Genomic DNA, 13,633 nt, shown 5'->3' with positions numbered 1-13,633 from the left:
ATTTTCAGTGATTGAGCATGAACTGTTCAGAATGGCAAGTGTGTGAAAACATACAGGAATGGTTGTGGGAGGTCTTGTAGTACAAGGGTGGGAACAGGCTTTCCTTACCAAGATGAAAGTGGCTCTCCAAGGGATTGCATAAAGGAAGAATGATGTGTTAGTAGGGTCTAGGTCACTCCATTTGATGGAGAGTGAACACTGGAGTGAATTCTTAAGACCACTGCTCATGGCCAGGATTCTCTGGAGCTAGTTGTTTTGAGTGGCAAGAACGTCACTGACGACTCTTCACGAGTGTGTGACATCTCAGACTGCATTCATGTGTGCTCCCACAGAAAGGCTTGCCAACGCTTCCACTCACCCGCACGGACCAGCTGCGGCCAGGCGAATGGGTGGTGGCCATGGGTAGTCCACTGGCCCTCAACAACACTATCACGGCTGGTGTGGTGAGCTCAGTGCACCGTTCCAGCAAGGAGCTGGGCATCCACAATGAGATGGACTACATCCAGACAGATGCAGCCATCAACTTTGGCAACTCGGGTGGACCGCTCATCAACCTGGCCAGTACCTCTCTCACTGTCTGAATTGCATTTACCTCCAAACTGAAGCAGGGATTTGACTGGGGGTTAAGAGTGCCAGAGTTATACAGTTCAGCTCTTGGCAGAAGGTGCGAGGACATTGTTTTTCTATCTTCTAGCGGCTGCACTTTCAGCCCGACTACATTGCAGCAAGGGTTCTCAGTCTTTTTAGTTTTGAGAAACCTCGGCGGCTTTTGAAGTTTAATGTAAATTATATGTAAGACCATGTCAGTAGGCGAAATGTAGTTATGCTGACAGTAAAAAAAGCGGTCTTAGTAACACTGTCAAATAGGCTAGTCTAGTGCATGCAAAAGGTTAATCTGGAGAATTTAAATGCTGGGGCTGACTGCAAGGTGGCAGACCACATAGTAGTGAACCGAGGAGGCAAATGCCCTCATTTTTGCCTTTCGTTCTGCACCCTCTAAATTAAACCCTTGATGCTCCCCCACCCTCAACCTCACTTAAAATTTCTTGGCCCTACCTTACCCTCACTTGGTCGGCTCTCCCTTTGATATTTTTTTACCCCAAGATAAAATAGCATGTTCTTAAATCTTTGCACTCATTTTTCTCAGTTTTTGGAAAACAAAACCGTTAGGAAAAATATGATTTCCAAACTGCACCTCCCAAAGCTGCTTTCGAGGTGGTTTCCTGACTGAAATTTTCTCAGGAACAAGATAACAAGGAACAAGAGGCGCCACCTTCGAGGAAGATTACTTCCAATTTTTTTTTAACCGCGAATCTCTGAGGCTGACAAAGAAAGGTTGCGCGGTTCAATAATGAAGTAAGTTTTGTTTTGATACCGATAGTGCGTTTTTATCACACAAGGAAGGCAGACAAAAGACAACCTGAATCTTGGAAGCAAAGAAAACCGATGCTTGACGGCGCCAGAGGCGGCCAGGAGAGTTTCGATTTATCAAGGCGCTTCGCGTCTATGAGCTTTGCGTGCCCCGTGGTTTTGTTTTTGATGCGCCTCGATTTACAAGCGCCGAACAGCAGAGGAACTCCAAGTGCCGCTTCAAGTGCTAGTTAACCTTTGAAGGAGCCTGTCAAGGCTTGTCAGATGATCGCCACGGTCGATGAAAAACTATGATGGCACGATGGTCGGTGATCGTACAAGGCAGCACTTGTGTCTTCGCACGCTCGCCCGGCGAAACACTCCCGGCTGTGCCAGTCAACTTCAAACTATTTAACAGAAAGTGTTTATTAGGGACGGGAGACAAGGTACAAGGCAGTTCAGAAAAATTGCTGATGGCCTAGCTCTGTTAGGCCAGGATATACGTAGCGAAAGCGCGGAGATTTCTGCATCAGAAGAGTGCATTCACTAGATGCACCTTTATTGATACCTATAACTTGAGCCGTCGTGGCGGAGTGGCAGCGTCTCCGCCTCAAACACCAAAGGCCCTGGTTTGATTCCGAACCTCGGCACAGGATTTCTTTTTCATGCAGTGAGTGGGCGGGGGTTTCAGTGGCTCCCATAGATGCCGCCACCGAATATGTTGGTAAATGGTTAAGCGCAGGCTCTGTTAAGGCACGTTTATGCTCCGGCGTAACGCGCGCGCGCTGCACGGTGACGTCACGTCGGCCAAAGCGAGACCCTTTATACTCCAAATGCGCTTGACCGCCGACGCGTTCGGCGGCTTCGGCGCACTCTGACCGCACTGGTGGGGAGACTTGGAGCATGTCTCTATTTCGTGCCGAGTGCGCCAGGAGCCGCCGGCCCGGCCAGACTGATTCGGCTCCGCGGCGAGGTGCGCATTGTGACGTAATTCAATAGCTTCGGCATTTGGGCGGAGCTGTTCTTTTCGAGCTCTCGGCTAATTGAATCCATTCACAGTACATACCTGAAGGTACATGCAAGTGGGCGAGAGAGCTCGATCCAGTGGACCCGTTGGATCTAGCGGAAGCCGTTGAAGCGTCGTGCGCCGGCTTTAGTTTCAAGCCGCCAACGTTAACAGCGACCGCCCTTGAGCACCCATCCGTTTTTTCGTGGTAAAAAATATATATAAATAGATTGGCCCTTGCAGCCGTGGGAGACCTCGACGCCGCCTGCTGCACCGTGCATCCGCGCCGTTTAAGGAATCACAATCCGTTGGCACCAAAGCCCCGGCCAGCCTCCGATGGGCGCAACGCGCTGACCTTGTCCTGGCCCATCGCGACTCCCCGCACTGGGGTTATGATATTTAGTTTGCAACGGCTGCTCACTGAGGAAGGGGGAAATGACCCGCCGGCACCCAACCTAACCGTGCTCCCTCAAAAGCATTGCACGCTCTGTGGGGCTGAGGTCGCTGAAATGGAGGCTGGAGATTTTTCGAGAACGAACTACGTCGTCGGGATCAGGAACGGGATCCATCGTAACACTGGCAAGACACCGGTGCAAACGTAAACGAAGCGACGGTAGCGACCCCTGATAGAAGCCTTCAACGTGCGGCGGCGGTAGCTTTCATTTCGGCAGCTGCTAGACCGCACCACTAGCCTACAGAAATCACGGATTCTCCGTTTACGTCACGTTTCATGTCACTTCGTCCTGTGACGTCATAAGAGTTCTCCGTGACGTCTTAAGAGTTCTCGAGTTTGAATCGGAACGGCGGGAAAAACTTTTTCAACTTCGAATCCAAATTTCTTTGAAATAAATGCATCTTTCGATGCCGGACAAGCGGCAACAAAGCCATGAAATGCCAAACTATCAGATTTTGCAAACAAAAAAAAAATTGATAGGGTTCTCCTCAGTGTCCCTTTAAGTCGCTAAATATTTTAACACAAAATATTTTGAGATGTCTGACATATGACAACCAAAAAATTTAACTTTGTTTTTAGAGTGATGACATTGTTACAGACATGGTGCAAAAACATGCAAATGACCTTATCCTGCACAATAAACCATCTAGCAGATATCTAATCACAAACTATTAGTAGATCTCAATTATTTTTAAATTATTGTTTTCCTAAGTTGACACACCTGATTGCTCAACATGGCAGCTATAACTTTTTTCTGTTTGAGCTAGGAAGCTGGTATTATAAATATTGTCTAATGAGAAGAAGATACACCATTCCTGAAAATTTTATCACAATTGGTGCAGTAGTTCAAAAGTTGACTCTTCAGCCCCACTCGCCCCTGAGACACCCTCATCGCTTCCGGGAGTGCTGGACGCGGGAGACGGCAAAGGGAGAGCGGACGAAGTGAGGGTGAAGCAGGGCCAGGAAATTTTAAGAAGTTGAGGGTAGGGGAGGATCAAGGATTCAATTTAGAAAGTGAGCGAGGAAAGGTAAAAATGAGGGTATTTCCCACGTTGGTTGACTACTATGTGGTCTGCCACCTTGCAATCAGCACCAGCATTTAAATTCTTCAGATTAACCTTTTGCATGCACTAGAACAGCCTCTTTGGCACTGTTACTAAGACTGCACTAATATTTTTTTACTGTCGGCATAACTACATTTTGCCTACTGACATGGTCTTACATAAAGAAATATATTCATTGCATACTTGTTCAAATGCTCAGCCATTAATATGGCACACAATGTAACATGGTCTCACCTATTAATCCTTGTCACCTTAAGACTAACTACTACCACTGCAGGGCAAAGGCCTCTCCCATGTCTCTCCCATTAACCCGCTCCTTTTACAGCTCCGCTCACCCTATGTCTACGAACTTCTTAGTCTCATCCGCCCACCTAACTTTCTGCCGCCCCCTGCTATGCTCTTCTCTTGGAATCCACTCCGTTACCCTTAAGGACCATCTTGCCTTCACATTATATAAGTGAGTACTGGTAAGGTACAGCTGTTATATATTTTCCTATACAGGGATATTGGTAAACTGCCATTCATGATCTGAGAGAACCCGCCATATGTGCTCTACTCCATTCTTATTCTTCTAGTTATTTCCCTCTCATAATCTGGGTCAGCTTTCACTACCTGCCCTAAGTAGACGTATTCCCTTACCACTTCCAGCATCTCACTACCATGATGGTTATCATATCCAGAACTTCGCTGGATATAATAGTTAAAGTAGCCGTAGAGTTTTACACAAATCTGTACGGTAGCCAGTGTAATCAGAACGTTAATGATAGAGGCAGTTGCATACAACAATTCATCATCCCATCTGTAAGGAAAGGGGAAGTAAAGAAAGCCTTAGGAGCAATGCAAAGGTGAAAAGCAGCTGGTGAGGATTGGGTAACAGCAGGTCTGTTGAAGGACGGAGGCGAAATTGTGCTAGAAGAACTATAGCCACCTTGTATACACAATGTCTTATGGTCTCGAGCATACCAGAAGCTTGGAAGAAGGCTAACATCATCATAATCCATAATAAAGGAGACATCAAGGACTTCAAAGTTTGCAGACCAATCAGCTTACTCTCCTTTGCCTGCAAGGTATTTACTAAGGTAATCGCAAATAGAGTCAGGACAACCTTACGCTTTAATCAACCAAATGATCAGGCAGAGTTTCGTAAAGGATGTTCAACAGTCGACTATATCCACACTATCATTCAGGTGATAGAGAATGTGCAGAATATAACCAACCTCTATATATCCTTCAATGGTTATGAGAAAGCATTCGACTCAGTGGAAACCTCAGCAGTCATACAGGCATTGCGGAATCAGGGTGCAGAAGAGCCTCATGTCAAAATACTGGAAGATATACTATATACCAACTGCACAGCTACCATAGTCCTCCATAAAGTCAGCAATAAAATTCCAATAAGGGAGGGCGTCAGCCAAGGAGACATGATGTCGCCAATGCTTACACCGCCTGTTTACAGGAGGTATTGCGAGGCTCGAATTGGGAACAGTCGGGGATAAGAGTTAATGGAGAATACCTAAGTAATCTGCGATTCGCTGATGACATTGCCTTCCTAAGTCACTCGGAGATGAACTGCAAATCATTATCAATGAGTTATACAGGCAGAGCAGAACGGTGGGTCTAGAAATTAACATGCAAAAAACCAAAGTAACATTCAACAGTCTTGATAGGGAACACAATTCACAATTAATCCTTGTAACTTCGCTAAAATCCCGGGATGAGTTCAGAACAACCTTTTTTTTATTCTCTCAGACTATTCTTGAAGTTTCTTGAAGCCGTGTCACAGCTTTAAAGGCTAATCTTGATTCTTCTTATGCAGAAATGGCAAGTTTTTTTACTCTTTACAACCAGTTAATCTGTTCCAACTCGGCGTTCCTTCTGCACTAGCCGCATGAACACTGTTGTGCCTCAGCTTGGTCATGCCAGTGCATTTCAGTGCCTTCTGCCCCACACAAGGTTGTGCTTACTAACCTCTTGTTCTTCGAACTGCTCACTGCAGAAATTGTGATGCTGTAAATGATGAACCTTTTGAGCTCCTACCTGGCACACCATTTTAACTACCACCGCTCAAGTATTGTCATTTAGGATCTTTGAGGTGTAATTTAAAGGACTACAAACACCTAATTTTAGTTGCAGTTTTCTTCTTTCAATTGGTGTGTTAAGACATTAGAATACATGGATCACCGTGTGGTAGTCACGTCCGCCTGCTAAATAATTTATAATTTGGTCATTCCATGCCAAATACACCAGAGATTGCACTCAACCCTCTGCAGTTTCTTCTAGAAAATTTAGGGCTCTTTGTCGCACTGTTAGAAGTAATTTTCCTCATTACTTTTGGCAACAAAAAAATTTTTGGAAATGTGACAGCCCTTTGAATTTTCCAGAGAAGTGCAAAATTAGGTATCGGTAAAAAATTTGTTCTTTTATTTGTACACTAAAATTTTTGTATAACAACGTAGAGGCATTGCACTTTGATATCATCTAAGGATAAACTGTGAGCAGGAAAGTTTTATATATTTTTAGTTCTTTAACTTAGCACAAGAAGTACCATTTTTACATTTTTTTTCATAAAGCATGCATGACATACATGAGTAAAATAAATGCTTCATCGGCTGTCCGTGAAATTTTCTATTTGACTGACAGAAATGTTTGAACTCGAATAGAACAGAATTAGTTAACTGAAAAAGGATTCTGAAATTGCAAGAAAGTGTGATTAGCCACGTATTCAACCTTAAATTCCAGACTGAGATGGTCCGAGTAAAATTACAAATTTCAGCTCATTGCATAGCTAATATAATTGTAATTAAACTCAGTGATTTTTTATTGGAGCATTTTTTTTTTTGTATTGAAGGGACAAAAAATTTTTCGACTTGAACAGCATCATCATCTGCGACTGTTGCCTCGTACTGCCGCTGCACTGCTTGGCACGTTTTCACCAGTTCTTAAGAGGCAAACGGCGTCCATTTTGTGCTCTGCTTTGCAAGTGGACGCTGAGAACTGCAGAATCAAGTTGTTTCCTTCCTGACGAATGGAAGATTCGGGTTCAGTATTAGTATACGCTCTCAGTATTGTCTTGCGGTGTTTGATACCATTATCGAATGCATGTGCCATGTCCACATGTTCGTATAGGCACTGTGCGACCGCGCCAGGCACCTCCACCGTGGGTGAATGGATGGGTGGGTGGATGGATACGGCTGAACTCTTCAAATCGGGTGATGGCTCACATCACTTAGCCGCAGCCCGTAATATATTTTGTTCTTAAACTGGAGACAGGGAGCACCCTTGTTTCTCCTTTAGCGCCATTCCATGAACTTTTGCAGAGTGTGGCCGAAATTTCACTCTTGTCTTGATTTTAGCCACCAGTCAGATGACCTCCGCTTGTTTATTTCTGCCCATTTAAACTATTTTTCCTCCATTCTTCTTAGACCCCAATGCCTTAAATAAATCAGCCCCGCTGCTTCTCACCCCTCTGCAGTTCTCTTGTTTAGCCCATAGTGCAACCAGAATGCGAAAATCAGTTTTTGGAACTAAACTTCCGGTTACGTTTCGGTTCACGATCCAATCATTTAACTTCGGCATTTTTACTTTTGTTACTACTGTATGACTTCGCATGGAAAGTTCACCTTGTATTTTCTTTCTCATGCTATCCTGCTTAGTTTCTTTGGTTGCACCAAAAATGTACATGGATCCAGTGCACCCGGGTGGGGACTTCAGGGGTTCATTGCTGGTGCATACCGTATGCATTTGTAAAAAAACTGGGACACGACACTTGAGCTCCACCTGAAGGGTGTGACTTGATAGCGTTAAAGTGTTAATGCCCCTTTATGCGGAATTGGTCATTCTCTACGTTCATTCTACATTCATTCCTTCTGGGAGTCCTAATACGTCTGCTGGCACAGTGGTCCAATTTTTCGCTCACTGACGCTGAAGGCGAGGCTGCCAGATTTTCTGCACAACGGGAGCCTGAACGCTATTGCGTTGACAATGTCGAGGTTAAGAAAGTGTCATGTCACTTGGAAATTTTACTCACTGCCTGTTTTAAGTTGTGACATGCTCTTTATTATTTGAAAGTTCTTCAGTGTTGTGAATCTTGTGGCACCAAATCTAGAGACGTTAAAAAAATTTGGCAGTAATTTTGTTCCAGGGAACAAGCGCTTTGGTTTGCTGTGTTTTTCAGACATTTTCTTGAAATGCCCTCTTTGTTGTGTTTGTGTTGTGACCCTAGCTATTAGAGCATTAAAACAGGGTGCTTGTGGCAAACTACAAGACTGCAGGTGTTTTGCCAGGAGAGTTGAGACTATAGACCTTTTCATGACCCTCGGGAAAACCTTTTTTTTTTTTTTGGCTCTGCGGAGGGGGAGCTTAATTCCCAACTTTTTCCTGCACTACGAGCACAGCCCAGTGCCTATCTACCTCTTCTTGAAAAGGTCTGTAATAGCAGTGTAGTACTGTGCCACTCTTTCTCTACCAGCTCTGAGTGGCCACAGAGAGAAAAAAAAGGGAGCTGCTGGTTGGCATCAGACTTCCATGTTTCCTGCCCCCAGGCTCTTATGGCAGAGCAGTTGTATGACAGGATGTGGAGCAGCATGCACTTGGAGCGAGTGGAAAAAAGAGAGAAAGTGTGTCGATCTCTGAATTTTAATTTAACACATTGTGCAGGACTCTATGCTTTGCATGTGCCTCTTTGCTGTTTATCACCCTGTCACTTGCTGTCCCCCGCGCATTTGTCATATATTTTTGCCTGCTCAAGCTACAGCATTGGTTTGCTTTTATGAATTTTTAATTAGTGTTTTGTTACTTCATTTTGTTTGTTTTTCTTCTTGCAGGATGGAAACGTGATAGGCATCAACACCATGAAGGTTACAGCAGGAATCTCCTTTGCCATCCCAGCTGACTATGCACTCAACTTCCTGCAAGAGGCGTCAAAGAAAAGCCGTGAGTGGGTTGAAGCTGGCCTGCCTGCGTGTCTTTGACCGCTGGGTGGGTGTAGGGAGAGGGAAGTGTTTCCCCCACCACCTCTGTTCGGTGCGCCATGACTCAAGTAGCAGCCTCCTGTGCGGTTGGGGCTCAGTCTCCAGCACAGTGGTTCTGTCAGAGTTGCCACAGCACTTCCTTCCCTCTTTGTTAATGTGACATCAGCTTTGTGGTGCTCCGTTCTTTCCGCGAAATTCTTGCTTTCACCAGTGTGTGAAGCTGAGCATTCTGAGCAGGGGAAGTAGGCCGCCGGGAGTAAAAGTCCTCAGGACACACGAGTGGCAACCAAAGCACATAATATTGCTACTGACTTGTGGGGGGTGAAAGTTTCAAAATGAAATCAAACTTTATTTTCTCTGTCAAGGAGAAGAAGGGGTGACGGTAAAAGCCGCTTAATTGTAGCTTGACGAAGCCCAGCCCCCTCCGTATACATTTCAGCCAGCAGTTCTAGTACATTATAAAAATATTAAAAAAACAGTATTCTGTGTTCAGTTTGCACATTATCAGTTGGCACATCCATATCAGTACCTTTCAGATCAAACCACTTCAGACAAAAAACAGTACATACATATGTATTTGAAAACACATACAGTTTAACACTTCAGTTTGAAAATCAAAACCTGTAAAACTTAAAATTTTACACTTGGGGTCTCTAATGTCTGCAAGTGAAATCAGGTGGTCATTTCCACACATTGCAGTACCAGTATACGTCCTACCTGAGGAATACAGTTTAAATTATTGGGGCAGTTGCATCTAGTTTCTCGGTGTGTTACATACGCAACAATGTAGTCTGCCTTTTCTACATAGCACTATACTCTTCATTTCATACAGCAGGTGCAAAGCTGTAAAAGGTATAGAAGTAGTGCGCATGAAAAATCAAGGGAGGTGTTACTCCACACTTGTTCTATGACTGAGTGGTCTAAGGCACAAGAATGCGACAGTGTGTCATCAGCAATAATAGCACATCTAATCAAGCTCATGAAAAATGTATCATGTGCTGTATTTACAAGATTGTAAGTCGACCTATTTTTCAAAATTTGAAAATTCGAAGTGGGGGGTCGACTTAAAATCGAAACCAAAGCATCGCACCATAAATAAAGGCGAGACAAACGAGATATCAGGCATGCTACAGTGCGGTTGCATTTTTGCTGCGCAGCTCCGTAGCATCGCTCTTGGTGCTGGCCTTGAGCAGCTGCTATGTCAACTTGCAGAACCACCATGCCTACCCACGCGCGGCGGCTGATGTTGGCTGTCGATAAGCAGCAAACCAGCACCAGCCCACTCTCCACACCTGGCCGCAGATTGCATCTGCTGATAAGCGGCGGCGGCGGCCCGATAACGCATTCGCGTTCTGCTCTTAATAGGCTTTTTTGTTCACTTTCAACCGTGCACTCGGCGCTCAAGGGAGCGTGCACAGTTGATGGAAGGGCGCTGTCGCCACACGGAACCGCAGCGGCGCCGGGGTGTGTCGGTAGCCGATGGAAGAGCAGATGCTGCTCACACGTAGTTTCTCTTTGGCTCTCATCCATTTGACTATTGCTGGCCGCGTTTCACAAGTTTTTAATGTAGTGCTTCGTCATTTGCGCTCCAGGTCCAGTAAGCAACCGGCGCGTGTTCATGGATACATTCAAGATGGCTGTCATTCTTTACGCCGAAGAAACGAGCTGCACGCCGAGTCGCAAGTTCGACATTTGCAACGGGTGATACAGGTGTGGCAGCTGCAGTGAGGCAAAATTTTCAGCTGTTCCATGCGATGTCGTGATGTGACTGTTTGTGAAGTGCGGGATTTCGCTGCACAACGATGTAAGAACGATGAGCTGTGGGACCGCAGCAGCGATCACGACGGCAGCGCTAGTGAGGACGATGGCGCAAGTGTGGCTGAGTAGTCCGGTGACTAACACATTTTCGTTTTGGAATGTACCCACGGGCACTCCCGCGCGCGGCAGCCGATAGCGGCTGGCGATAAGCGGAGGCCGCAGGATAGTGCTATCACATTCTATTATTAAAGGCCAAGTATAAACGACCTCCAAGTTATTTTTTTCAGAAATGTGATGTGGAGGGGGCGACATACATTCGAGTCGACTTACAATTGTGTAGATACAGTAATAAGCCTGCTGGCAAACCAGTTATTATTTTTTGCTCAGCACAAGGAATGCACTACTTTTTGACCGTGGACGTAGGCAGTGCATACAAAACCACTAGCTTTGACATTGGTGCACCTGATGTATGATACAGAACACATGGCACATGTTAACTTCCCTGGAGTAAAAATAACTCAAAGCCATTGGTCTCATTCTGCTCTTTCTGCTACCTTTGTGTGAATAGTGAAGACCGGTCATTGCATCCACCTCTGATGGCTGTGATGACCATATATAGTTTATGTGAGCTATATATGTGTCTTCTTATTGGTTGCATGCAGAAGAAGACACGTCTGCTGACCGGTGGTACCTGGGCATCACGATGCTAACGCTGACACCCAGCCTCATCATGGAGTTGCAGCAGCGAGACCCCATGTTTCCACACGTTACCAGTGGAGTCCTCATATGGAAGGTCATGCTGGGGTCACCAGCAAACCTGTAAGTTGATCCAGCTTCATCATTCGGGCCCATTTCAGGCATACTGTGCCCGTATCATGCTTTCTTTGTAGCTCTGGCCACCGGAAAAGGTTGACAGGATGGATCTGTTTGAAGCACATTTTTTGTATTGCTGCTTCACAACCCAGTCCCCTGGCATTGATACCAGCGGATGGAGTTTGCGAGTCCCCTCATAATTGGAGGAGGCATTTTAGGAATAAATTTTTTTCCGCACACTTGCACCCCCTCAGCTTCCAGCTGTACTTGAAGCACAGGGGCACATCATAGAGCACATGCTCTCCTTCTCTCCTTTACTCTAGCTACAGTTCAAGTAAAGGGGAACGTGGCAAATTAATTGGCTAGTTCGGTGAAATTTTTGTATTTCTCAATTTATTTTTTTTCGTGATGAAAAATTATAGTGAGTTTACTATAGGAAGTAGAACTTTAGAAAGTAACATTTCTTTTGTATGTGTGTTTGTCTAAAATTGTGAGTGAAACAAACTTCTGTTGTTCCCAGCGCTTTGCGGATCCTGCAGTTTTCCACTGACAAAGCGCTGCCATGTTGGTATCACCGTAAAGGGGGGAGATTGGAGTTTTCGATTGCTGTAGTACATTTTTTTTAAAAGCAAAAGTGAAAGCATTAAAGGCTATCAAAGAATAGCAAAAGTATCGCTACAATGGACTGCGTGAGTCGCGTTCTAGAAAGAGAGCTCCATCATTGGCTGAACCGCGTACACATTGGTGGCAAGGACATGTGCGCATCAAGGTGGGGGGGGATGCACGTGCTTTAGCAGTATGTTTGGCATCTTCAGTGGGAGGGGAGTGCAAAGACTGTGGGATTCCCTCTCAAACAGCTTCTTTTTGCCTGGCTGCTTCTGTGGCTCGCTTCTGCAGTGCATTAAGACTTTTCCAACTTGATTGTCGGCTTAATGCCGGCTGGACTGCTTTTTGTAACTGGCGCTACCAATCCACTGCGCCTGCGGGAGGGGTGCGCAGCAGCTGAGTAAATAAAAGTTCAACGCTCATGGAGTGAACTTCCTCGACGAACTCTGTGCAGCCAGCACCAGTTCGGCAGAACTCCAGCATGCCATCGCTGTGCTGCACCGCATGCACCGAAAAACAGGCGGTCACCGCTATGATTTCAGTGTTGCTAGAAACTGCATGATTCTATATTTTCAGTAAAATGCTGAAAAAAAGAGCTTTGCATTTACAATTAAGCAATTATTTATTCAATGGCGGCAAAGAAGACTAATTATTGTGCAGGTTTAGCGTTACTTTGACAACTTTTTGTCCTTTTTCATCAGCAACTGGAGGCTGCAGAGCCCACATTCAGGACCACCGCGCAGAGTTTTTCCACAACAAAAAGTAGTCTGTTGTTAGAACTTTTCTTTTTACTGAAACAAGAAGTTCACTACCAGACGAAATTATAAGCTCAAGAATTCTGATGCCTCTGGCTTGTTTAACATGGCCAAACATTAAAAAGCTGATTTCGTTTACTATTGTGATCGGTCAGTGGAGTAACACAGGACGCTGCGGACCATGGCCCATTGTGACAGACTTGTTTTTTGGGCTGTATTTTAACATAGCAGCGGCTAAGTACGGCATGTACTTGTGTGAGGTGTGGCAGCATTTTTGTGTTCTAGAAGAATATTGGTCACATCTAGATGGCTGCAATTAATTTATCATTGTACGCGTTGCACACAGCTTTTGTTGCCATGTTTACCGTAGCTGGCTAGCAGAGTATACGAGTCAAATGCCGTGCGTGGTAGTCAGACATGGTTGCGCCTTGATTCGTCTGCCCTGACAACTTGCATTGCCCGCTTCTGGCTAGTGGTTGACCGCCCGGCGAACATATCTAACCCAGCTTGATCGACGATGAACAGCCGCAGGCCTCCGGGTGGCCGTTCACTAGTTTTTCGCAGCATAGTTGCTTCATGTGGGTCGGCCAGTGGCAACTGGTAATTTCCTAACTTCTGCCCATCCATCCAGCCGTCCACCTAGTGTCACCACTTCGCGCACTTTTGTGTGCACTCCCAGACACCCTTAGAGCTTGTGGCGGTAGCGGTCTCGGTCTCAGAGGAGATGCCCTGGACTCAGCGTGGCAAGCTCAGCCGGAGACCGGCTACCAAGTGACAAGGGGGTTGGTCGTTTGGTGCCCAGCTTTCGCCGGTCGCAAGCCAAAGAATGGGTTGGAGCCAAAGGTTCACAAAACAAA

At 45.6% G+C, this 13,633-nt stretch overlaps 1 protein-coding gene across 1 annotated transcript in view; it reads left to right on the top strand.

Moving 5' to 3' along the window:
• The window catches only part of HtrA2 (HTRA2-related serine protease), a 54,347-nt gene that overhangs the window by 21,562 nt on the left and 19,152 nt on the right, over positions 1-13,633 (top strand). Inside the window, exons 4-6 of the mRNA XM_077651057.1 lie at positions 333-557; positions 8,698-8,806; positions 11,265-11,421. Coding sequence (XP_077507183.1) covers positions 333-557; positions 8,698-8,806; positions 11,265-11,421 — 491 coding nt within the window. The remainder of the gene's footprint in view (positions 1-332; positions 558-8,697; positions 8,807-11,264; positions 11,422-13,633) is intronic.

The sequence above is a fragment of the Amblyomma americanum genome, chromosome 1 (assembly GCF_052857255.1).
Source record: "Amblyomma americanum isolate KBUSLIRL-KWMA chromosome 1, ASM5285725v1, whole genome shotgun sequence".
Lineage (NCBI taxonomy): Eukaryota > Metazoa > Arthropoda > Arachnida > Ixodida > Ixodidae > Amblyomma > Amblyomma americanum.
The sequence above is the reverse complement of the archived record's forward strand: the minus strand, read 5'-3'. Positions and strand labels throughout refer to the sequence as shown.